The 27181-nt window shown below is 43.2% G+C and overlaps 1 protein-coding gene across 5 annotated transcripts in view; it reads left to right on the top strand.

The window, feature by feature from the left end:
- Positions 1-27181, top strand: part of mpp7a (MAGUK p55 scaffold protein 7a) — an 87228-nt gene that overhangs the window by 39491 nt on the left and 20556 nt on the right. For 2 of the 5 annotated variants that reach the window (XM_070553021.1, XM_054751507.2), the window contains exons 2-14: positions 274-427; positions 537-655; positions 1838-1915; positions 8211-8291; positions 8654-8785; positions 9000-9081; positions 10259-10344; positions 11154-11228; positions 12063-12259; positions 13693-13757; positions 22765-22785; positions 23243-23275; positions 26757-26927. In XM_070553021.1, coding sequence (XP_070409122.1) covers positions 391-427; positions 537-655; positions 1838-1915; positions 8211-8291; positions 8654-8785; positions 9000-9081; positions 10259-10344; positions 11154-11228; positions 12063-12259; positions 13693-13757; positions 22765-22785; positions 23243-23275; positions 26757-26927 — 1177 coding nt within the window. In that variant the 5' untranslated portion in view covers positions 274-390. The remainder of the gene's footprint in view (positions 1-273; positions 428-536; positions 656-1837; positions 1916-8210; positions 8292-8653; positions 8786-8999; positions 9082-10258; positions 10345-11153; positions 11229-12062; positions 12260-13692; positions 13758-22764; positions 22786-23242; positions 23276-26756; positions 26928-27181) is intronic. The other 3 variants (XM_070553022.1, XM_070553024.1, XM_070553023.1) reach the window with 3 other exon arrangements.

Raw genomic sequence — 27181 nt, forward strand, 5'->3', positions numbered from 1 at the left:
AGTGAGATCAGGAAACTTGAGAAGTTGAAGGTCGTGGCCCACTGGAAGGGTGCGGGTCATCCAAAGTCCAAGAAAAGGTCAGATAGGTTTAGGTCTGGAGGACAGCTGACCAAAACCACTTTTAAAGTATTTTTGAAAGTGTGTAGGCACCTTAAACGGTGCTCTGATCTTCACACATCCTAATTAAATACGTGATATGTGTGAATGAATTAGATATGGTAAATGTTCACATCAATGGTTCCAGGTGCATTGCCTCGATCTCTTCCCTTTCAGAGCGCTGTGCTGTAGAAACCAGTCTTCACGTTCAGTCGGTCTCTGGGGCTTTCTGTTGAGGAGCTAGCCATTCTGACACACCGCTTGGGGGGAACGAGGACTTGTTCGGCAGCAGACATGCCTGCCCTGGCCAATGGAGCCAGCCAGGAGCCAGGTACTAACCCTGAGAAAAGAACGTGGTTTGAATGTATGAGCGTAGTCATACCTCTCATTTCCGTCATGATGTCCAATCTAACCTGCTTCCTTTTCTGTTCCCTCTGCAGTCTTGTTCGAGCTGCTGGCAGCCCTGCCCTCCCAGCTTCAGCCCCACCTTAGCCACCCTGAGGACAACGCCTTCCTCCGGGGTGTGTTGGGGGAGAAAGGTCTTCGCTCACTAGTTAAGGTGAAAAAACGCGTCATCTCCATACTGGTGCTCTTTGGTTTTCTTTGGTCAAGAGTTAAGTAATTTAACACCAAATCCCAGATGAGCCCACAGGGTCCAGTAGTCCAGGAGGCTCAGTGGATACACCACGTTTATGAGTCAAGACATAGCAAAAACAATTAGGTTTAAGGAAAGAATACAAACCATAGAGCAGCCAGGACTACAAACCTCAACTAAACTCATGGGTACCAAAAGCAGTCACTCATAACCAGGTACACTTACAGGTAAAAGCACTTGGAGGCTCCCGCATGAACACCTGTATACATCCATAAACACAGAAACAGGCCGACCATTGACCTCAGAGCTTCTGAAGCTTTTAAAACTTCTAACTAGTTGCTTTTACAGGACCATGGCGTTTGCTGCGGCTCCCTGGGGAGGATAAAGGTCGTTTATAAGATCAGACCGTGGCGGTAATGTGGCGCAATCGTGGCAATTTTATTAAAGATTGGGTGATGGCGGCATAAAGGGGGTATGGGGGCGGTCTCTGCTCTGCCGCAGACTTCTGTTTATCTTGGACATAACTTGCTTTTTATTGTGATTGAAGCCGTGATCGTTAAGTTTTTTTTTAACAAGCAGCTCCTAAAGGTGTCTGTCTCCATCAGTCCCTGTGCAGTCTCTGGTGATCTGAGCTTCAGCTCTAACAGAAAGGCTCATGCAGCGCTGTGGCGCTCCAGTTTGCCATCTCAGCTGATTTTGTTCAAAAAGCAAACCGTATTGCCCGTGTTTACTTTCATTTTCAATAACTTGCCAGCAGGAGCCCCACGTCATCATGACATCTGCCTCTGTTGCGCCAGGGCGCATACGACAGACCATTACCGCAATATTACTACCAAGCGAGGCGGAACGAATGCCGCAAATTTCACGCAACGTCATGCCGGCATGGTGTGTCATATAAAAGAGGCTTTTGAGACTAGTCCAGACAACAAAGTTTTAGAGCACACTTCACAGCAGTTTCCTAATCGGGTTCCACATGAATTTGCATATAAACGCCACCTGATTGTTATTTTAGTCTGATGCTTGAATCAGTGACTGAATAGTTTTAATGGAACATTGTTGTTTATATATTGATATTTAAATATCTCACCTAAAACTGCATGTTTGAGTCTTTCTGTAGATTTTTAAAAGTTGTGTTTTGATTTTTAGATCCATGAACGACTGAAAAACTTTGAAGCGAGCAAACCCATCCCTGTCCTGGATACTACTGCAGCTTTGGCCCGTGAAGTGAGATTTACTTTTCATTTCACATAGTGCTGAAATATTCTTTGGTTTATTTTTAAATGTTATTCATCTGTCTGCTGGTAACAAACATGACATTTTAGTGTCTGGTCCATTATGTTTTTTTATTCAGCTTTTGTTGGAATGCCGTTTTAGATTCACTTTAAAATGTTCAAACTCAGTTATTCAAAGCTTTTGTGTAGAGAGACCACTTAGGAGGTGAAAACAATAGGTGCTTGCCCTCACATGGCTTTTTTAAAGAGCAAGTCACCCCCCTACCACAGTCTTCACCCACACATGCTGTGTGGAAATTGCCTGGTGGACCAAGAGAGTGGAGCTGTGGCACAGACACCAACACGCCCCACCCCCCGAGAAGCTCTTGGTGAATCGAGCCAATAAAGATACTGGCCAGAGTAGCGGTGGGAAGCAAAACCGGTTCCTATTGTTACAATTCCTAGAAATCGTTTGCCATCAGGTCTTGCTTATTCCAACTCTGTCACATCACACATCTTAAATCTATCTTCACACACCCACGTCTTGAGTGTCTCATTCACGCGTTCATCTAGATTAAGCCAATTCTATGCAGATTGCGATTAATGCATTCGTCTTAGGTAGACTACAGAAGTATGCACATCACTCCTATTCTTACTGATTTGCACTGGCTCCCAGTTAAATTTAGCACTCATTTCAAAGTCTTGCTTTCTGTGTACAAGGCTTTGGATGGCCCATCTCCATCTTATCTGGCTGACTTGCTGTCTCCTTACGCACCCACACGTCCCCCTCGATTAGCCGATCACCTGCCGCTGGTTGTTCCGAAGGTTCGCTGTAAATCCAACGGGAGAGTGCTTTCTCTCATGCAGCCCCAAAACTCAGGAAATCTCCGCTTTCAACTTAAGACTCGCCAAGTACCAGGACATTTGTATGAACTACAACCTCTGTGATATTATGTTTTGATCTGGGTGTTTGTGTGTCGATTATATGTATGTGTACGTTTTATTATATGTATGTGTGTATGTGCTATTATATGTATGTGGGGGGGGGGGGGGGGGGGGGCTTGGGGAGAAATTATGACACGTCTCTAAATAAAGTAAAATTTTCTAGTGCAGAGAGGAGACAGCCCGTAGAAGCACTGATTTGATCTCATTTCAGAGAAAAATAGAACAGGTCAGATGCACCTAATAAATAAAATTACTAACAAACTCAGGAATCCGTTTCTTTGCTTCACTGTTCTGGTGCTGAGAATATCACTAATGCGGATCAAAGGAGATACACAGATGAATGCACCTCTTATTTATTATTTGGACACTACATTTACTGCAGCTGGCAGAGATTGTTTCTATTGATACACGAAATTTACAGAATCATTTTAAATGTTAATAGGGGAAGACTGGAGGAGGGAGCAGTAAAATACAGGGGGTCCCCAGCAAAAACAAGAAACTTTACGAGTCTGATGAAACCCGCTGGTTTTCCATCAGGCAGTTACGGGGCAGCTCCAACGACCCAGTGGCTGTGCTGGGTCAATGTTATCGAGCTCAGTCCGGCTCGGCAGAGGGTGAACCAGCCGAGGCGACGTCGTGCTCTGCTTAAGAAGAGGTGTTATTTTCCCACTTAAGAAGAAGCGTCCAACATGTTTTTACGCTTTCTCTAACGCGTCAATAGTGCAGAGTAGCCTGCTGGAGGTTTTAAGGGTTCAGATGAAAACACCTGACCTCTCAGGCTGCTCACGCATCGATCTTAAGTTGTCGCTGTTGCGCTCACGCCGTAATACAGTATTAGATGCGGTTAAAGTCAGACATGAAAAAACAAATACATTTTACATGAGTAGGTGATGATTAGCCTGGTGGGGGGAGGAAAATCTGGCCTAGTAAGCACTGGAGGAAACCCTGTCAAGATCGTCAACACTCATTTATCTTAATGCTATTGAAACATGTAAACCAAAAAGCATTATATCCACTGCTACCTTTCTAATTTTAAACTCTGTAACTTATGCTGTAACTTCACCTTGCCCTGCCTGCTCCTTGCTGCCTGCCGGCTGTGATCACAAGCGACAACATAGTAGTTCCCGCTAGGGCTGTCGCGGTTGAGGAATTCCCCCTGCGGTGATTCAGGGTGGCTTAATATTGCGGTGTGCGATATTATTGCAGCACTTTTTTTATTGCAGTACTATCTAAACATAATGTTTACACATTTAAAAAAGGTTAAAAATTGCCGTGCCTTCTTTAATAACACTTTACTGAATGCAGATCAAAGGGCAGTAACAACACAGATCGCAGTAACGTTTGTTTCTCCGACAGTCGGAGTCCGACTGAACTTAAAAACAACAAAATTCAGGAGAAAAACTTTTAAATGCAAATTTGGCTGCAGCATCTAACAAATAAGAAACAAGTCCCCATTTTGTTTAGTTGTTTAAAATCAAGCATAAAAAATTACATGTACCGGGCGCGGGCGGGCGCACTATCATTTCACTTTCACACACACGAATGACGGTGATTTATAGCTCAGTCACGTCCTTGTTACCTACAAGGAAAACCAGCATGTTAACTACGGTTTGAGAGAGGATCTGAGAGGGGTGGCAACATTTGCAGCAACACTGAAAACCCTCTCGGATGGTGCGCTCGTTGCACTAACGCACACGTACCTGCGTGCGACTCTGGCGAGCAAAGGGAATCTCTCCCGGTTGTTGCTCCACCATGTCAGGGGGGTTTCTTTAGGGTGGATGCATTCCTCCTGCAGGTAGCGAGTGAGCTCCAGCTCGGCTCAAACTCTCTTCAGGACGGTTGCAGAAGCAGTGCTTGTCCGGGACTTCAGCAGGTCTCCGAGCATTTATTTATTTATTTTTGCCGCTGGTGGCAGCTCTGTCTCGGCCAAGGACTCTGGCTGCGCAGCAGCTGACGTACTGAAAACCAAAGTGCTCCCAAAGGAGCGAAGTAACGTTTCGTTTTGATACCAGTGCAGCCATCCTTCTCAACATGCATCATTGAGTTGAACCAAGTTCAGTAATCGCGGTGGCCCATGATGCAGCACGGTGGGCTTCTTCATATCGCGATATTTCATTTTTGCGGTTACCGCGACAGCCCTAGTTCCCGCTGCTTCTTCGGAAAACAGTGCCAAAAAAAAAAACTTGGGATCTTGTAGGCTTGGCGGTGGGATTTCAGCCGTGGGGGGCCGCCACGGCTACGCCTATGTAAGGGAAACCCTGCTATTATATGTATGTGTGTATGTGCTATTACATGTATGTGTGTATGTGCTATTATATGTATGTGTGTATGTGCTATTATATGTATGTGTGTATGTGCGTCTTATATGTATGTGTGTATGTGCTATTACATGTATGTGTGTATGTGCTATTATATGTATGTGTGTATGTGCTATTATATGTATGTGTGTATGTGCTATTATATGTATGTGTGTATGTGCGTCTTATATGTATGTGTGTGTATTTCTTATTATATGTGTGTGTATGTCTTATTATATGTATGTGTGTGCATGTCTTATTATATGTGTGTGTGTTCGCACATGTATCAAAGCTTGTTAAAGGGGCATTATGGAAGTTTGACAGCCAAAACATGTATAGAAATAATAAATTTCTTCTTCATACATTCTCCTGCAATGCCCTGGTCCTGTAGAATGAGCCCTGGCATTTTTACTGTCATTGCCTGTTTTTCTGTAAAATCACAGAAAAAGAGAGCTGCTCGGGTCGAGCAGGCTGCTTCATGCGCGTTCACGCTCAGGCATAGCCCGCAGCATTTGCTATCAGTAGCTGTAGCAGCAGAGAGAGAGGCAGTGCCAACTCAGCGACTTTGTCGCTGTTCCTAACGCCTAGTGACGAACCTAGCTACATTTCTGAGGACCCTTAGCTACTTTCTTCTAGATATTTCTTGCAAATTAGCAACAAAATAGCCATTTTTGCTCCGAACCGTTCTTTGGTTTGACGTTGTTTCAGGTGTCATCAAGGATATAAGAGTTACAGATGCTATGAATGTTATTGGTGTGTAGTTCACCTTGTAAGATGTCTGATTCTCATGCAGAAGACCCGGGTTCGATTCTGGATGTGAATATAGTTTAGAGTTTCTTTTTTACATTAATGGTATATTTTTTTACAGTAAGATGCCCAAATTTTTATTTGTGACTCGCCAAATGGCATTGAATTCACAGATAAAAAAGATGTGGGTTCAACTTTCATTTTGGAACAATTTTTCAAACAAGGGAAGGGAATGATCTGAGCATGCAGGAGGACTGACCCATCATAAACCTTTGTCGGCTGTGCTGAAGAGAAAGGTACAGAACCTAATTTTTTAGTTAATTAGCTGCGCGTTCTCCTGTCCTCTGTCCTCCGGGCCACCCACACACACGCACGCACAAGAGACTGTCTCATCTGTTATTTTCGTTAAGGAGTGTGGACATACAGCATGCGCACCTCATGCACGAGCCTACTATTGAAGCTGCCGTTACGCTTTTGGCCAGAGGGGGCAATCGCGAGCTTAAAAATTCAAAACTCCGTAAAGTCCCTTAAAGTGTTTTCTAATTTATTAGCAGTTGAATCAGCTCCTATAGAGAATGTGACTCAATGTGAGAATGTGCTCAATTTAGATTTTTTGAGTAAATCAGATTTTTTGTGTGGTTGTTCACGTTATAACTGAGATGTGACATCAAACACTTTAGTGTGAGCGGTTCAAGGCCCCAAAGTGACCCGCATGCGCAGAAGAGAACAAGAAGTCACAGACAGTGGAGTCAAAACCAGGGGCCTCATTTATCAAAACGTTCATACGAACGTTCCTAAATTCCTTCCTACAAATGAAATTTAGGGTTTGTGTACTCCTGATTTCTGAAACTTGCGGTGGCCTCTCGTACGCACGTTCTGTTCGTAAGTACGGTTTATAAATGAGGCCCCTTGTGAGGTGGGGTTGTGATGTGAAAACCTTCACTGACAATTCATCCACAACTTCAGAAACACATCTGTCGAGTCTGCCCCCGTCGACACACACACACACGGGAACTGGAGAGACCTTTTGCCCTAGCAGCAACCCCCTCCCACCTCCTGCTCTCACTGACAATGGTCACGAGCTTTGGGTAATGACCAAAAAAATGAGATTTTGGGTACAAGCAGTCAAAATGAGCTTTCTTCCCAGGGTGTCTGAGCTCTCCCTTATGGGCCATTCCCATCTGTACCGGGTCGGCCCGGGCCGGGTAGCCCCAGTCGGCCCCAGCCTGGCCCGGTTGATTCCACACATCCTTGTCTTAAGCCCATGTGGGCTGATTCTACCCACCAATCAGAGGCTTGCTCTAATGGAAGGTGTGAATTTGCTGTCAGCAGTGGGCGTGTTGGCCCTGGTCGGCCTGAAGCAGACCCCCTCGAGAAGAGGGCTGAGTATGAGCCTTGGTCGGCCCGGAAAAATACCAGCCCACCCAGATATGTAAACAACCTACGCTGCCCGGCCCGACCCGGTACAGATGGGAATGGCCCATTTGAGATAGGGTGAGAAGCTTGGTCATGTAGGAGGGGCTCCGAGTAGATCCACTGATCCTCCACATCGAGAGGAGCCATCAAGAGGAAGTGGCTTGGGCAACTAATTAGGATGCCTCCTGGACACCACTCTGGTGAGGATTTCCGGCCACATCCAACCGGGAGGAGGCCTAAAGGGAGACCCAGGATACGCTGGAGGGACTATGTCTCTGGGAGCGCCTTAGGATTTTTCCGGAAGAGCCGGCCTAAATGGCTGGGGGGAGGGACGTCTTGGCCTCTCTCCTCAGACTGCTGCCCCGTGACCCCACCCCACATAATCGGATGGAATGGAGGGATGGATGTAAACTTGACAAAACGTCCAGACAGACCTCTGTTAGTGCTTCTCCTCAGCAACGTCAAGACACACAACGCTCATTTCTACTCGGTCAGTAATGAGGAGGCAGATTTAACGCAACATGATTGTTCAGACTGAAGTCACTTTCAAAAACGATTGATTCAGTACCGCATATGAAAGGGATCTGGATCCGATTTGGAAAAACTCAGACCCGTGCTGTTCAGACTGTCACAAATAAATCCGATATGAGTCGCATGAGGGGAAGAATGAGATTCGATGCGCTTTTGCCTGCAGTGTGAATGTAGCCTAAGTCATGGGAACTTTGAGTGGCTAGCTAGGTGGATGTGCCTTTTCTTCTTTTAGTTTTCACTCCCTGTGTAGATTATTGAAACATCATGCAACATTTTGAGGTTTTGTTATTTTGATATTTCCTGCACACCTGATGTTACTTAGATACCTTAAGTACTGCATGTGTGAGAGCATTCTGGGTCCATTTGTTTTAGCTGTCTGTGGATCTGGAGGAAAAGTCAGTGAGTGGAGATGTCCAAGAGCTTCTGAAACTTCTGGACAAACCCCACCTCAAAGTAAGTTTGTATGGAGGGTCACCACTTTGGACTCAAACTGACAGCATCTATTTGTCTAGTCTGAATGGAGTCTTTTTAAACATGGCAGCTTCATTTTTGGAGGATTTGTCATGAGTTGGTGAGAGAGAGCTATTGTAGATTCAGTCTAGATTATATAAAATCAAGAGATTCTTACCCAGAGTCTAACAAAACAGAACACTACTTGAGCAAGATGAAATTGCCTGAAAAGGTGAAAATCCTGTTTGAAGGACCCCTAGCCACTCTAATAGTTGACATATTAAGTTGATTCTCTTCCAGTTTATTTGAAAATCAGTACCTCTTTCTTTCGTTCCAATCATTTCTGTATTCTCTCCCTTTTCTAGAGTCTTTTGTTAGTGCATGACACAGTTGCCAAGAAGGGTTACGACCCTGAACTACCTCCTCTACCCGACGACATAGATGACAACGAGGATTCTGTGAAAATTATAAGGCTGGTCAAGAACAAGGAGCCTCTTGTGAGCGCCTTTTTCTTCATGCAAACTGGTGTTCATTTGTTTGTGAGTCCTGTGGTGGTGTAAGGGGGATGATTGGTCTAACATCTTTGAGGATTTTAAAATGTAGCTATATAACTTTTCTTGTTTTTTTTAGGGGGGGGGTATATATTTGAAAATCACCAGGAGTCCAGATATGTTTCTGTTGTGCTCATGGTTAATGATCTGATTTACTTAGGGAGCTACAATACGGCGGGATGATCACACGGGAGCCATCATTGTGGCACGCATCATGAGAGGAGGGGCAGCAGACAGGAGTGGTCAGTCCCAGCTCCTCCCCCTTCAAACGTTTATAAGGAGTCTTACATCTCACCTATCTACTTCTGGACCATGGATCTCCTGCTGCAAAAAAAATGAATGGGAGTCTAAAAGCCAGTAAAAGTTATTTTCTGATCCTGTTTGATATGGATTTAACATTTTATGTCCATGAATTTTAAAAACACATTTTGATGCAAAGAAAGCGCTTTTTCGTGTGGAAAAAGATGTTGTAGACTAAATGATTGTCTCACTAAAGTGACATCATCAGAAAGAGTAGAGGGAAAGAAAAATGGCTATGAATTAGGGCTGGGCGACACGGCCTAAAATCAGTATCAAGATATATTGAGGATTTCCCCTCGATAACGATAACTACAGGTATGCGCGTAAACAAAAGTTGTCCACTAGATGGGGCTGTCGCATGTATTACGGTGAGTCACATTTTTACATGACTCAAGGTGGTACAGCTTCTTAAAGGGACATGAACGTTGCCATACACACATCTTTTAATGTTTTTATTATCAAATTTATTAACATGGGAAAAATTGTCTCGACAAGAGTCAGAAATTTCGATAACGATACATTTTCTATTAATTGCCCTGCCCTACTATGAATTTAGCAGGCCTCACATCCAAGAAAACGGGAGGATCACTGCATGTGCAGAAAACCACTATGAACCTGGTCACGGGCTAAGCAGCAGCTACACTGGGGGAGAAGGTATTCTGATGTGACGTCATATAGGCGACGTCTGATTAGTAGTCTTTTTAATTACCAGTCCTTGCAAGCTAACATCTCAGATTACGTGACAAACATCTAAAAAGATTTAAATGAAGGCTCCTGGACTTATTTGGTTTCTTGAAGATGTCCAGTTGTCTTCATTTGAACCCTTTTGGATTAGCATGACCTGGATGACTGAGAACCTTCCCCATCACCAGTGGAAACACTCATAACTGTTTATCATTTAAACTGAAGTACAACGTGTGATTCAGGGTGTAAGTGGATTAGAAAATAACTTTTACGGACCCGTTCACTCACATTCCTTTTTTTTCGGTCAGGTGACCCATGATTATTAACGTTTGTTGTTCTTTTACACAACCCCTCCTCTAGAGTTTTACACTGGAGCAGCTTTTTGTTGGGTAAAAATTGTACATGTGTGTGAATTTGCTGTTTTCATTATGCCAGGTCTCATTCACCCTGGGGATGAACTGAAGGAGGTCAATGGAATCCCTGTGGAGGACAAGAAACCAGAAGAAATCATCCACATTCTGGTGTGGCTCATATTTTGTGTCAGCTCAGGTGTTTCAGCTCCACCTCCTTGGTCATAATGGCTTTCATAATTTGTGATGTGATGATGATCTGCTGTGCCGTTCCTCCAAGCAGCACGGGCTTCTGGTGGATGACAGATCTTAACTTCTGTCACCTTTGACAAAGAGCAAGCTGCGTCCAGTTTGGAGCAGCTGAATGAGGATTTAAGCATCACCAAATATTTAACGGTGGCAAGAAGGGAAGAGGACTTCTAAACTTTTATCACCATGAAAGACACTGGAAGTCTCCAATGGCAAATTTAATCAGCTCCTAAGTACATTATTGAAATTTCAGTTTGTTACAGTTTAGTTAAATCTGCTCAAATCAGCTGAATTATTTCAGCTCCCTTCAAAATGTTAAAATGATGGAGGTCTTCCATTTAGTGCTGCTCACACACGCAGTACAAAAACGGGTTCCTTACTACAGCACCACTACTGGTGGTTTGTAGCGCTGACCCGGTTCAGAAACGCAAAGTCAGCCACTGATTGGCTAGGGGGTGGAGTCACTGCTTGTTCTAGAGCTTTCTGCCTGCTGCCTTCAACAGATTTCTGGTTCCTGCAGGCTCTCCCCCCACATGCGTGTGCTATGATGAGAGCGCCCATTTTTTGTTGCCAGTCATCTCAGTGTAGTTCGGAACACCAACTACACTGAGGTGACCTTTGTCACTGAGCTGGTTTTTGGTTCAGGAGTGCTGCTGGGGGAAGGGCTTATGTGTAATTTGGTGCCCTAGTGGAACCAGATCAGACCCGCATCACCTTTGTTCCTGGTCTAGGCCCAGTCCCAAGGAGCCATCACTTTTAAAGTTGTACCTGGCGTGACAGAAGATGGTCCCGTCAGGGAGCCAAAGGTAACAGTTTCCCATCCTAATTGTTATGTTGCATGGATTCACTAGTGATGGAATGATGATACCTGAAGAGTGTATTGACACACTACACTAACTGTCAGCACTGTATTGACACTGTGTTGGTCACTCAATAGCGACACCTGCAGTATTTCTAAAATCATTGCAGGTAAATAAGATGGAAAAGCTTACATGCTGCGAACTCACACCAGGTGTGAAAGATTTAATTTCCTGTAGTCAAAATGTAATCTCATCATTATATAATTTAATTTGCTCAATTTGTTGATTTAAGTTGTTCATGAAAGGAGTTACGCATTTGCTTATAACCTTGTTTGTGTAAATGCTACAATGAGTTGGCATGTTAAATCTTCTGAATGTGTCTAATAAAAATCAGAGGTAAAACTTTTAACTAATGTAAATGTGTTAACCTCCGTGTTAGATCATACAAAACAAAAGCCTAAATATGGATTCATTTATGCATTTTTATTGAGGAACACGTTTTTGGTAGTTGCCCACCCCTGAGCTAGTCCAATAGGCACGTTTCCAAAAAACAAAATTATGTTATAGTCTAAATCAGTTCATGTGAGATTCTGTAAAGGAACGCTGAGAACGGAGACAGTTGATCTTCACACACTGGAGTTCCTCCTGATACGTTTATGTATTTAGCAGACTATTAGTCCAGAGAGACTTACAGGTGATAGTCGAGCCAGCAGGTTGCCTTTGAGGCTAACAACAAACATCATTCATTCAGTCCTAGGTGGCAGTGAGGCAGCATAATCGATCACAGAGCGAAGCAAGCATGGAGTGTGCAGTAGATTCTTCCCTTTTGTCTCCATGTAGGTGTTTTTGAAAGCTCTCTTTGACTATGACCCCAGTGAAGACCGTGCCATCCCATGTATGGAGGCTGGACTGGCCTTCAAGAAGGGCTCTATCCTTCAGATTATGAGCCAGGAGGATGCTACGTGGTGGCAGGCCAAACATGAGGGGGATGCCAATTCCCGTGCTGGCCTAATCCCATCCAAGCAGTTCCAGGAGAGGTGAGAAACCAAGTACTTCCTGTTTATAGAAGCATTTAAAAGCCTGGGGTCTCCTTTATCAAACATTACGTAGAATCCTTACTAAAACCGTACTTAAGCTCAGCAAAAAAAAATGTACTTGCGCCAAGTAGGTTTGTGATCTATCAAACATGGAGTACGCACAGCTGCACGCAGTCTCCGCTTCATAAATCAGAAACTAACGAGAATGATTCTCAGCTGCATTTTAGTCCCATCCCGCCCTCACCACGCCCACTTACTGCCATAAATGGTCAGTGCAAAGTGCCTTGTGGATCTCATGCATATACATAATCCGGCTGTTGCAGCGCTCCGCCAATGACGATGGCAACCGCAGATCAAGACAGTTCAAGGAAGCGCAATTTCACAGAAGCAGAAATTGAGGTACCTGTGGGTGAGGTGGAGAAATGAAAGGAAGTGCTTTTGCAAAACAAAGAGAAAATCCACAGAGTGGTACAACGTTGCTGAAGCCGTCAATGTTGTGAGTTCTTCAGAGAGATCTGTGGTGGATATAAAAAAATGGTCCAATCAGGATTCAATCCCCAGACTCCCGGGTTAAAGTCATGCGCACTAACCAGTCAGCCAAACGGTGATCTCCCTTGTACAAGTAGCCAGGGCGCATGATCAATCGGGTCACAGTGACACACACTGTCACAGATGCATGACATTCTGTCTCAATCTGTCCCCCTGCTGATATTTTGCATTCTGTATTCTGCGCTTCAGGCTGTGTGTGTGTGCGCGCGCGCATGTGTGTGAGTGTGCATGTGTGTGTGTGTGTGAGTGTGTGCGTGCCTGCGTGCGTGCATGTGTGTGTGAGGGGTCTTGTTCTGTGTGAAACCAAAGCAGTACAAGTGATGATGCTGCAGGATTTCATGATTGTATCTTCTCAGCAGTAGCACTGCAGGTGCTCTCCATGTCCAACATGTGTGTAAGCCAGGTCCTTAGTCAACTTAAAGTTGTGCACATTTTTCCGCTAAGTTTTCTTTTATAAATCCCAAAGTTTGTGTGGAAAGTTGCTTACGCAGTTTTCCGACCCCGTTTTGTGTGTAAGCAAGCTTTATAAATGAGTCCCCTGGACTTGCTAAGCTGCAGTTGCACAAGCTTCACTTTCTTTCTTTAACTTAATCTGGTTACTTCTTATGCAAAAGTAGTTGCACTTTTTGCGCAACGCCTTAAACAAGAAAAGGCAGAAGGCCATAAATAATGCTGATCTCGTTTGTGCAGTATGCAGATGGTGTTTCGAGCATCACGGAATGAAAAAGATTAAATAAATAAATTCAAAGGGTAAAGATTAGAGCGAGCAAGAAACCCTTGCTCATTCAAACTGTTTAATACCTGTACCCCCCCCCCCCCCCCCCCCCCCCGTTATGTATTTTATTTATTTTTCCTTTCTTCCTTACTTCTATCATGTTTTTCAGGAGATTTGCTCTACGACAGCCAATTATGACTCAACTGCACCAGCGGAGCTTGAGCAGGCAACCATGTAAGTATTTATTAAATACTACCATACCACCTTTATTTACAGAGCACTGTAAAGGTACCACTGCAAGTTTGCACAAAGGGCCGTACATGACTACATACATGTTGGATGGAAAAAAGGACACCACCACTACAAATGAAAATGGATCTTTTGGATCGGAGGTGGAAGATGATTAAAGAATACAGGTGCTGGCCAGTAAATTAGAATATCATCAAAAGGTTGAAAATATTTCAGTAATTCCATTCAAAACGTGAAACTTGTACATTATATTCATGCAATGCACACAGACCAATGTATTTCCGATGTTTAATACGTTTAATTTTGATATTTATAGGTGACAACCAATGAAAACATCAAATCTGGTATCTCAGAAAATTAGAATATTCTAAAGGCCAATGAAAAAATGTTTGTTTCTCTAATGTTGGCCAACTGAAAAGAATGAACATGAAAAGAATGTGCATGTATAGCACTCAATACTTAGTCGGGGCTCCTTTTGCCTCAATAACTGCAGTAATGCGGCGTGGCATGGACTCGATCAGTCTGTGGCACTGCTCAGGTGTTATGAGAGCCCAGGTTGCTCTGATAGTCGTCTTCAGCTCCTCTGCATTGTTGGGTCTAGCGTATTGCATCCTCCGCTTCACAATACCCCATAGATTTTCTATGGGGTTAAGGTCAGGCGAGTTTGCTGGCCAATCAAGGACAGGGATACCATGGTCCTTGAACCAGGTGCTGGTGGTTTTGGCACTGTGTGCAGGTGCCAAGTCCTGTTGAAAGGTGAAGTCTGCATCCCCATAAAGTTGGTCAGCAGCAGGAAGCATGAAGTGCTCTAAAACTTCCTGGTAGACGGCTGCATTGACCCTGGACCTCAGGAAACAGAGTGGGCCAACACCGGCAGATGACATGGCACCCCACACCATCACTGACGGTGGAAACTTTACACTGGACCTCATGCAACGTGGATTCTGTGCTTCTCCGCTCTTCCTCCAGACTCTGGGTCCTTGATTTCCAAAGGAAATGCAGAACTTGCTTTCATCAGAAAACATAACTTTGGACCACTCAGCATCAGTCCAGTCCTTTTTGTCCTTGGCCCAGGCGAGACGCTTCTTGCGCTGTTTCTTGTTCAAGAGTGGCTTGACACACGGAATGCGACACCTGAATCCCATGTCTTTCATGAGTCTCCTCGTGGTGGTTCTTGAAGCGCTGACTCCAGCTGCAGTCCACTCTTTGTGGATCTCCCCCACATTTTTGAATGGGTTTGTCGTCACAATTCTCTGCAGGGTGCGGTTATCCCTAGAGCTTGTACACTTTTTTCTACCACATTTTTTCCGTCCCTTCGCCTGTCTGTTAATGTGCTTGGACACAGAGCTCTGCGAACAGCCAGCTTCTTTAGCAATCACCTTTTGTGTCTTGCCCTCCTTGTGCAAGGTGTCAATGATTGTCTTTTGGACAGCTGTTAAGTCAGAAGTCTTCCCCATGATTGTGGTGCCTTCAAAACAAGACTGAGGGACCTTTTAAAGGCCTTTGCAGGTGTTTTGAGTAAATCAGCTGATTAGAGTGGCAGCAGGTGTCTTCTATATTCAGCCTTTTCAGAATATTCTAATTTTTTGAGATACCAAATTTGGAGTTTTCATTAGTTGTCACTTATGAATATCAAATTTAAATGTAATGAACATTGGAAATACATTGGTCTGTGTGCATTGCATGAATATAATGTACAAGTTTCACGTTTTGAATGGAATTACTGAAATATTTTCAACCCTTTGATGATATTCTAATTTACTGGCCAGCACCTGTACTTAAACCTATAATTGTTCTTGCTGACATGATATTAGGGAATGTAAATTGGCCAAATGAAAATCTAAGGTATATCGGTGAATGTGTATGTATATGTACAGGCACAAGGATGAATGTCCAGTTATACGTAGGTGGATGTATGAGTATGTACGTATTGTGTGATTATGTAGATGTACATGTAGGTGTGTGTGTGTGTGTGTGTGTGTGTGTGTGTACATATGTGCACATATAGGCAATTTGATTATTGTCTTTTCAAAATTAATTGTAGCCATTCATCTTTCTCAGGAATAATTTATTTTCATGTATTTTATTTTTTATTTGTCTTTCTTTTTTCCTTTTGTTTGTTTTGAAAATTTCTAAATAAATAGTTAAAATGAAATTAAAATGTTTTTTTTAGATCCAAAGCAGTTCTCTATGGTTGTTTAGTTGCAGCTTCGGTGGTTAGCAGGCAGTAACTTGCTTACGTATTTATTTTAATCGATACATACACAAAAGAAGTTCAAGCTCGTTATACATCCATATTGAAACTTATCATATAAAATAGAACTTTACATCACGTGATGTAAGTCTGTTCCATTTAACCGTTTTCTCTGACCAAGGAAGGACAGTGTCCTTGTAAGTAAGGCGCCTGGCCTCGCAAGACATCGCCTTGGTAGGCCAGGTGCCTTGACATTGAAGAACGCCCTGAGTGTAAGACTGCAAGAGGTCTGACAGATTTGATGGAGTCATGCGGTTGAGAGGTTTAAAAGTCAAAATTAAAGAAGCTTAAATGTATTGTAAAATGAACCAGTGAAGCAAGACTAAGATGAGAGTGATATGATCTGTCCTCCTAGACTGTTGTAAAACGAGAAGCGGTGGTTTGGACCAGCTGAGGCAACCAACCAAAGTCTGGGTGACCACAAACGGCAAACCCTTTCAATGCTACAACCTACATATCACACAGGCACGAACCACTGTCTCTAGGTTGCTCCTTGAAAGAATTGGCGTAATAATCTCAGCTGGTAAAAATACGATTTCACTGTATTTACTTAGGAGTCTAGTTTTTACTGTGGATCCGTCTTCACCCCATAGTTTATAAGAAGACCTTTCTCAGGAAGGAGCTACGGAGGCTAAAGTCATGCTTGGAGGCTTAAGCCACTTCCACATCTGGGTCAGTACAGTCGGGGCTAGGTTGTGTCGGTTCGGGCTTTTACGGGCGTTATTTGTGGTTCCCAAGGACTTCTCAGGAATGCAGAAATCCTGAGCATGTGGCTGGAGCTAAAGATGTGCAGAAAAGTCTGTGGTGTCCTCCTTAATAAGATAAACAAAGGCAGGTGCGAGCTGTGTTTGTTTTTTGGTGACTCTGCGCCATATTATGTAATTAATTTGCTTCCTGTTCTCTCACTGATGCTGCTGTGCATGTTCTCATAACTGAGTACTATTGATCTTAAAATATTCTAATAAATGGCATACTTGGGCTGCGCAGTGGAACAGTGGTTAGAGCTGTTGCCTTGCAGCAAGAAGGTCCTGGGTTCGCTTCCCAGCCTGGGATCTTTCTGCATGGAGTTTGCATGTTTATGTTTATGTTTATTTATTTAGCAGACGCTTTTATCCAAGGCGACTTACAATTTATAACCTATAGGGCTTGTTGTGATCTGTGGGGGAAACCGGAGTACCCAGAGGAAACCCACGCATGCATGGGGAGAACGCGCAACTCCACGCAGAAAGGCCGCAGCCGAGTTTTGAACCTGCAACCTTCGTGCTGCGAGGCAACAGTGCTAACAACTGCGCCACCATGCAGCCCATAATTCTCCCTGTGCTTGCTTGGGTTCTCTCCGGGTGGTCCGGCTTCCTCCCACAGTCCAAAAACATGACTGTTAGGTTGATTGGTCTGTCTAAATTGTCCTTAGGTGTGTGTGTGTGTGTGTGTGTGTGTGTGTGTGTGTGTGTGTGTGTGTGTGTTGCCCTGCGATGGACTGGCTCTCTGTCCAGGGTGTACCCCGCCTGATTGCCCATTGACCGCTGGAGATAGGCACCAGCCCCCACCCCCCCACCCCGACCCTATGTGGACAAGCGGGTTCAGTCAATGGATGGATGAAATGGCATACTTACCCATTTTTAATGAATTAGAGTCTCACAAAACACGACAGCAAGTCTGATCATGTATACACAATAGTCACTTCCCGCTTCCTGGTCTCAAGTCCCGCGTGATGTTGTGAATATCGCGTGACTTTCCAAGAAGCGGTCAGTGGCGTGGTGTATCCTGTGTGACCACTTGACTTATCCAAACCGCGGCGTTTCCGTGGCGCATCTGTCTCCAGTGTGCCCCAGGCTTTAATCTGTTTTAGTCGACTGAAACTCAAAAAGGTTTTAGTCGACAAAGATTTTTGTATTCAATTTTTCAAAAAATTTAAACAGCATTATTCTTTAACAAATGATTTTATAGGTCAGACATGCACTCTGAGTTGTGTAAGTTTAATTTCATGAAACCTGTTTCTTTCATTATCTGCCCAAAATCATGACTTTTTCAGGATAAGAAACGCGTTAATATTACGAATTTTTTTAAAAGTAACTTTGTCACTCGTAGTTCTTATCGTTTACTTCTTCAGTAAGCAGCAATGAGCGGCTGAGTGCTGTGTTCCTGGCAGGGAAGCGCTGAGCAGAAGCAGCTGAGTGAAGCTGGTCGGCTGAGCAGATTGAGCGCTGCAGCTGGGACACAGACTGCTTTAGCTTTTGGGAGACAGGCAGAAATGTGCATTTTCAGCATAGTTTTTGTCTCGTCTCGTCAACGGAAACTCCCACACGTCTTGTCATGTTTAAGTCACTAAAGCTATTTTTAGTGTGTCAGCGTTTCGTCTTTGTTATGGGAAAAATTCTCATAACAAAATCAATTCAGTCATCATTATTGTTGACTTAGGCCTAGTCCACACGTAGCCGGGTTTTTTTTAAAACGAATATCCTCCCCTCCAAAAACTTGCATCCACACCACCTCGTTTTACAAAGAAAACTCTGTCCACACGTACCCGGATAAATACGTTGTTAAGGACATGCCAGACCTGTAGGCGGCAGTACTTCCCCCGTTCTTAACCTCATCCTTCATCTGTGGTCTTCCGCAAGGAGCAGTAATTCCGCTTGCAAAAACAAACAAGCAAAAAGCGCTTGGACAATTGATGAAGCGAGCGCAGCTCTGAGGGCGTCCATGCTGTCGGCTAGTGTAAACACAGGTCGCACACGTGATGTCAGCATTTTTTTGTCGCGGAAAGTGACGTTGCGGACCTTAAAACTCCGGTTTTGTCTGTCCACACGCAGACACCCAAAACGGAGAAAACGCAGATCTTCACTTTGGCCGGAGTTTTTAAAAAGATCAATTTTCGTGTGAAAAAACTCTGTTTTTGTGTGGATGACAGGCCAAAACCTAGAAAAATATCTACGTTTTGGCAGATCCCCGGCTACATGTGGACAGGGCCTGAATCAACACTGACTAGAAACAGAGATTGACCAGGATCAAGAGTTTGTCTCCGGCTCAGCACTCTCTTCACCATGACAGACAGTACAGCGCCTGTATACCTGTTTATTTGACCTTGAATGGATCTCAGTATCTGTTATCCCATTGAGTTCTTGTGGATCCTTCACCGACCGCTACCACAGATCATCGTCTCAGTAGGTAACAGTTACCATCCTAGGCTTCTATGCATGTTATAGATACAGGTGCTGGCCAGTAAATTAGAATATCATCAAAAGGTTGAAAATATTTCAGTAATTCCATTCAAAACGTGAAACTTGTACATTATATTCATGCAATGCACACAGACCAATGTATTTCCGATGTTTAATACGTTTAATTTTGATATTTATAGGTGACAACCAATGAAAACATCAAATCTGGTATCTCAGAAAATTAGAATATTCTAAAGGCCAATGAAAAAATGTTTGTTTCTCTAATGTTGGCCAACTGAAAAGAATGAACATGAAAAGAATGTGCATGTATAGCACTCAATACTTAGTCGGGGCTCCTTTTGCCTCAATAACTGCAGTAATGCGGCGTGGCATGGACTCGATCAGTCTGTGGCACTGCTCAGGTGTTATGAGAGCCCAGGTTGCTCTTATAGTCGTCTTCAGCTCCTCTGCATTGTTGGGTCTAGCGTATTGCATCCTCCGCTTCACAATACCCCATAGATTTTCTATGGGGTTAAGGTCAGGCGAGTTTGCTGGCCAATCAAGGACAGGGATACCATGGTCCTTGAACCAGGTGCTGGTGGTTTTGGCACTGTGTGCAGGTGCCAAGTCCTGTTGAAAGGTGAAGTCTGCATCCCCATAAAGTTGGTCAGCAGCAGGAAGCATGAAGTGCTCTAAAACTTCCTGGTAGACGGCTGCATTGACCCTGGACCTCAGGAAACAGAGTGGGCCAACACCGGCAGATGACATGGCACCCCACACCATCACTGACGGTGGAAACTTTACACTGGACCTCATGCAACGTGGATTCTGTGCTTCTCCGCTCTTCCTCCAGACTCTGGGTCCTTGATTTCCAAAGGAAATGCAGAACTTGCTTTCATCAGAAAACATAACTTTGGACCACTCAGCATCAGTCCAGTCCTTTTTGTCCTTGGCCCAGGCGAGACGCTTCTTGCGCTGTTTCTTGTTCAAGAGTGGCTTGACACACGGAATGCGACACCTGAATCCCATGTCTTTCATGAGTCTCCTCGTGGTGGTTCTTGAAGCGCTGACTCCAGCTGCAGTCCACTCTTTGTGGATCTCCCCCACATTTTTGAATGGGTTTGTCGTCACAATTCTCTGCAGGGTGCGGTTATCCCTAGAGCTTGTACACTTTTTTCTACCACATTTTTTCCGTCCCTTCGCCTGTCTGTTAATGTGCTTGGACACAGAGCTCTGCGAACAGCCAGCTTCTTTAGCAATCACCTTTTGTGTCTTGCCCTCCTTGTGCAAGGTGTCAATGATTGTCTTTTGGACAGCTGTTAAGTCAGAAGTCTTCCCCATGATTGTGGTGCCTTCAAAACAAGACTGAGGGACCTTTTAAAGGCCTTTGCAGGTGTTTTGAGTAAATCAGCTGATTAGAGTGGCAGCAGGTGTCTTCTATATTCAGCCTTTTCAGAATATTCTAATTTTTTGAGATACCAAATTTGGAGTTTTCATTAGTTGTCACTTATGAATATCAAATTTAAATGTAATGAACATTGGAAATACATTGGTCTGTGTGCATTGCATGAATATAATGTACAAGTTTCACGTTTTGAATGGAATTACTGAAATATTTTCAACCTTTTGATGATATTCTAATTTACTGGCCAGCACCTGTATGTGGTTTCTCTCCGGGTGTATGTAGAACGCTAGCTTTAATGGGAGTCCATTTACACACACACACACACTGATGGTGATGAGCTACATTTTAGCCACAGCTGCCCTGCGGCACACTGACAGCAATGAGGCTGCCAAGCGCAGGGGCCACCGGTCCCTCTGACCACCACCAGCGGGCCAGGTGGGTCTTGCCCAAGGACACAACAGCACTATTATCTTCCGGGAGCCAGGGTCGATCCTACAACCCTCTGATTACCTCTTGAGCTGCTGCTAATTGGATGTCATCCACCTTTATGGATCCACCTGCCTGTCAGTGCATTAAACCACGGGTTGGCCAGGCGCTGCTGTCAGTCATTGCAGGAACGTGCACGGCGTCTAATCTTTTCCCCTCTTGTAGCCTGTCCTGTTGAGAGCTGATGGTGCTGTATGTGCGGCACGCTGCACAGCAGTGATGCACCTCCTTTGCGCATTTGCGACTGTGGATGGCTGGTGTTTACTGGAGACGAACAGTTTATATATTTTTTGAAGAAATCTTGGAGATTTCAACTAATTAATGAGCGGAGAAACTGCCAGTACTCTCTGTACCCTGGAAGACAAGTCCCGGTACTCTTGAGAGGTAAAAGTTTGAAGTGACGGTTTTGTGTACCGGTGCGTACCAGCCCACTTTACAGATATGTATGGTATGTTAGAATTCAGCTAAAACTATTGAGATAAAAGCTTTGGTTCATGTTGCCCAGCCCCACGTAATGCTAGATTTGATTTGTCTAATACTTGGTAAAGATTAGATCACTATCATCATTATGACCTGGTAAAAAAAACTAACTCTGAGAAGACGATACTCCCTTCTACCATGACTAGGGATGAGTACTGAATTCGGTACTTTTTAAGGTACCGACCGAATTCCATAGTACCGACCGAGCACCGATTCACGTCATTTCAAACGGTGCCTCGTTTCGGTACCCATCCTTCATAACGAGAACTCGCCAAGACAGCTGCGCATGCGCAAGAGCGTTATGTCGTCGGTCCCTGACTCCTGAGAGCAAGTTGTAGAGCATGGTAGAAAGAACGCACGCTAACGCTTGGGTCCACTTCACTAAATGTGATGGGTAACTGGGTGATGATGAAACCAGCGACAGACAACGATCTAAGTGAGACATCCTCATCTTAATCTGCTCCGGTAGGTAAATAAAATGTTTAAGATAACATTACCTTGATATGTTAGCTTCCGTTTCGCTAATGGTGCGTTCGCTTTCTCCTCGGAACTCCGAAATTCCGACTAGAAGAACATGAACGCGCTCTAAAGTTTGGCTTTACTTTACTAAATGCGACGGGTGATTGGGTGAAGATGAAACCAGCGAAAACGAATAAGTGTGAGGCATCATCGTTTTAATCTGCTCCAGCAGCTAAATAAACTGTTAAAGATAACGTTAGCTTGATATGTGTTAGCTTCCATTGCCACCGTTGTTATCAGCTAATGGTGCGTTCGCTTTCTCCTCGGAAATTCTAACTTCCCAGTAGGAAAAATCAAATGAAAAAAGACGGCAAAAGGAATGAAGATACACAGTAAATTTTGTTCACAGTAAAGATGTTTGCTTCAGTTTTATTATCAGCTTATAAAACTACAAGGACAATGTTAAAATACAAACAGTTGTATGTTATTTATTGTGATATTTATCAAATATGGTTACATATTGAGAAAAATATATATTTAATTATAAAAGAGAATTAAAATAATAAACACTCAAAAGTATCGAAAATTGGTACCGTTAAGTACTGGTATCGACTCGTAGGTACCGGGAATTAGTACCGGATCGATTCAAATGTCAAAGGTACCCATCCCTAACCATGACTCATTTGGTTTTGTGGTTGGTTCTATTAGATCCTGGTTTTAATTGTCTGTTGTTTTGTTTTGCTTTCAAAGACGAGGTGGCTGTGGAGTCCGGTAGGTTTACTCCTCATTGCCTTGCTCTCGTTATCCCAACCTAACTTTGTTTTTTTAATTTAACTATAACCATTACTTGGTGCTCACAGATGAGGAGTTTGAGGGTACGATCTGTCTGACATCCCTGACTGCTTTAATGCCCAAATGTGTAGTACACATTCAAACCCCCCTCCCCCAATAATTCGGCTACATCTCACCTCTGCTCTCTGTATTTATTGGGTATTTGTGTCTTATTCCTCATCAACAGAAATACTCCCTTTTAACAAAGTTACATCATCTACCCGCTAATTCTATTATCCTGCAGAAGTGAACTAATTCATTGCATGTCTTGTATGCAACACTTGTTTTTAACTACAGTACATTTTTTCCTGTGGTTAGAAAGGTTGATGTCTGTTTCATGCTTCTTCTTTTTAACAAGATGTTCTGCCTTTCTTCTGGCTTCTTTTTTCTGCATCAGAAGAAGCTGCTTATTTTAGCGGATTCCACATAGGTGAGATGTCATTTTTCTCTGTCTTCCGTCTTTGTGGGAAATTTACATTGCTGTATTAACACTGAAGCTCAGGCTTAGGTGATGTGTGTTTGTTTGACACACATCACCTAAAGTATTACACTGTGTATCTGTGTGTATTTTCAATAACTTACTGTAGCATTAGTTAAAGGTGCAATAAGTAATAATTCTACAGTGAAATAATCACAAATCAGTCTAATGTCAATCGTGTTGGTAGGAAAGTTGCATTGCCTTCCTCCAAGGACTGCGGTCTCCCATTTTGACCACAGGATGTAATTTCTACTTTATTCACCTTTAACCTAATCGTGTGTCTGCTCTTCTTCCCAACCATGGTCCTTCTTCACTCCTGTAAATTTTCAGGACATTTGCCTCATTCAGAAGCGCATGAAACCAACCACGTGCACTCATGACATTATTCCTACCAATCAATCAAAGTCATTTATTGTCATTTCTACCTCATGTGCAAGACATACAGAGAAACGAAATTAAGTGTCAGTACACACAATTCAGAGATCAGACATACATGGGCAAGACACATGACAAGAATTGGTAACTGCGGTCATTCGCAACATGAGTCACGCTACCTTAATAGATGAAAAGGAATTACATGAGGATAGGTTGATGGAGGGGAAAAAAAAACACCCTGTTTGTTAAGACGTTTGACCAAATTGGCCCATGCATTGTGGCTTTTATTAATTTATCTCTACTATCTGGCTCTGTACCATCTGTTTTCAAACATGTAGTTGTTGAACCTATCATTAAAAACCCAGTTTGGACTCATCTCAGCCTAATAATTACAGACCCATTTCTAAATGACCCTTTATCTCTAAAACATTGGAAAAGGTTGTGGCAGATCAACCACACAACAGCTTTGACAGATTCCAGTCTGGTTTTTGTAAAAAAACATTCAACAGAAACAGCTTTGCTTAAAGTCTCCAGTGACATCATGATGGCTGCAGACAACGGGGAGTTCACAGTGTTAGTATAGCTAGATCTTTCTGCAACTTTTGACACTGTTGATCACAGCACCTTAATTAACAGATTTGGTGGCTCGGTGGAGATCTCTGGAACTGTTCTAGACTGGTTTAGATTGTGCCTTTCTAACAGAAGTTACAGTGTCTGTATAAACCAAATCATGTCAGATTCTACCCATCTGTTCTGTAGGGTACCCCAAGGCTCTGTTTTGGGTCCACTGTTGTTTCTACTGTACATACACCCTCTTGGTCAGATAATTGATTATTTTTCATAATGTCTCATATCACCTATATGCAGATGACATTCAGCTGTACTGCTCCTTTAATGATTCTGAGTTCTATCAACTGAATTACTAGAGTGTCTTTCAGCTAACACCAGCTGGCTAGAAGTTAACTTCCTCCAGTTAAACTCTGAAAAGACTGAATGTCTGATCATTGCCCTCTGCAGTGAGGCTCCTAACGGGAGCAAACAGAAGAGCACACATCACTCCTATTCTAATGTCTCTGCACTGGTTACCCATTAACTTTAGAGATCATTTTAGAATCCTGACTAATTGTCAGGGCTCTACGTGGTCAAGCTCCTCCCCATATTACTGAACTGTTAAAGCCTTAAGCCTGATTTATACTTTTCCGTCTGTGTCGGTGCGGTGACACAACGCCATTATGCATCAGCGCAAAGGTTCTCTGACGGGCTCACAATGGGTGATGGAGACATGCCCAAAATTTTAAGCAACCGTCGAAAGTGACAGAGACCGCAAGCTTGTGATTGGTCAGGAGACCACTTCCTGTATATTCGTCACCAGCACCGCTGTAGCTCCGTTAAAAGGTAAAGCGATATTTTGCGGCAGATCCAGAACAGATTGAAGAACGCATCATGGAAAAGTCTGAAAATATTAACATTTATTCACCTGTGAGTGAAGGAGTACAAAATACGGAGCAAACGTGGATGGATACGACGGGAAACGCGAGTTTAGAGGTGGCGACCGCATGAAGGGATGGAGGAGAATGAAGGACAAATTTGACCATGTTATAAAGTCAAAATATATAAATACATTAGTAAATACACTATCGTGGACCACATAAATGAGTGTTATGGTGGCAGGATACCACAGAAAAGCGTTACGCCCTCTGTTGTCCTGGTGGGGAATTGCTTTTCGACATCCGCTTCCTGAACAGAAGTTCGAATGTGAAAAACTTTCCGACACTCTGTGTGCGTCTCTCCTTTGCGGAGCTCACAGAAAAGTATAAACCAGGCTTTATGCTCCAACCCGAGCCCTCGGGTTCACACAGCAGAACCTTCTAGAAGTTCCAAAGACCAGATTATAAAAGTCAAGGTGATCACTCCTTCCAGACTGTTGCACCCCGACTTTGGAATGATCTTCCTTTATCCTTACGTAGTATTGACAGTCTGGACACTTTTGTTAAAAACAGCTAGACTCTTTTATTTAAAGCTGCTTTTTCCTAAATGTTTTATTTTCTTATTTTTAATTTAAATTTGTTATAATCTTTCATTTGTTTTATGGTATTTTATAATGTTATGACAGTTTTTATTATGATTTTATGACATTTGTTTTGATCTACGTGAAGCACTTTGTGATTTTGTTAATGTGTGGCTTTAAGATCAGGATTGCAAACTGCTTAATGTCAGTAATACAAATTTCATTAGAAAAAACCCTGAGCTTTTATTTTGCATGAACAAGATTTAGATTTTATACAAACAGATTAACTATTAACTTGAGACTTGATGTGCTAGTAGGAAGTTCTGATTAAGATGACCTGGAGCAGACGCCTATTGATTCTCTGTAGACTTGTCCCTTCAGGGGCCTTCACAGCCAATCATCTGTTTGCATTCAGTCCCATCTTCTGCATCCTCTACCCTCATACCAACCAACTCCATGTCTCCTTTCACAACATCCATAAATCTCCTTTTTGGTTTTCCCCTCAGCCTCCTGCCTGGTGGCTCCAACAGCAACATCCTTCTACCTACAGCGGGATGCAAAAGTTTGGGCAGCCTTGTTAATCATCAGGATTTTCCCTTATAAATCATTGGTTGTTATTATAAAAAAATCCACTTAAATATATGGGACACATATAAAGTGACATTTCAGAAATGAAACAAACTTTATAGGATTTACAGTCAGTTGGCCACAGTCTGTGAAGTGGAATAAATACCAAAGTATAATCTGTAATTCAAGGACAAATTTGTTATGTTGCTTTGGTCATAAAGATCAAGCTTTGTGCAGCTGGACTGGTATGTTACTGAGCACAGACCAATAAAACCAATGGAAATGGCTGGTCTTTCACCCACAACAAAAAGAATTGTGTTATTCATTGAGCTGTATGAAGGTCTTTGCCAAGACTCGTGTTACGTAAGGTACACCGCTATAATGAGTTGATGGTTGTGTTGGAATGCACTAATATAAATGGATACCTGATAAGAAATTTCACTCAGTACATTGTTTTCTCTTCCATGTTATCCTGATCTCCAGCTGGTTTCAGAAAAAGTTTTCGTCTAAGCAGGAGAGACAAGAAAACCAACAAGTCCATGTATGAGTCCAAAAAGAGTGAAATGTATGACATGGCTGATGTGCCCACTTATGAAGAGGTGGCCCCCTACCGCAGACAGAGGGGAGCTAAACACAGACTGGTGGTTCTAGTGGGTAAGTAGGAGCTGAAAGCCTAAACATTGGTTATGTTACACTCCTCCTGATACCACAGAGACCCTAGCCCTCAATACAAGTCATTAAGCCCTTAACCCAAGAGTCTGTATCCTGTAGCTACCATACCCATACCATATCATTGTATTCATATAGCATGTTTAAACACAGCTTAAGAGCAGACCAAAGTACTGTACAGCACAACTGTACAGTGTTGTATGTGTTGGTCTTGGTCAGCCTGAAGCAGACCACCTTTG

Source organism: Nothobranchius furzeri, chromosome 7, assembly GCF_043380555.1.
Source record: "Nothobranchius furzeri strain GRZ-AD chromosome 7, NfurGRZ-RIMD1, whole genome shotgun sequence".
NCBI classification, from domain to species: Eukaryota; Metazoa; Chordata; class Actinopteri; order Cyprinodontiformes; family Nothobranchiidae; genus Nothobranchius; species Nothobranchius furzeri.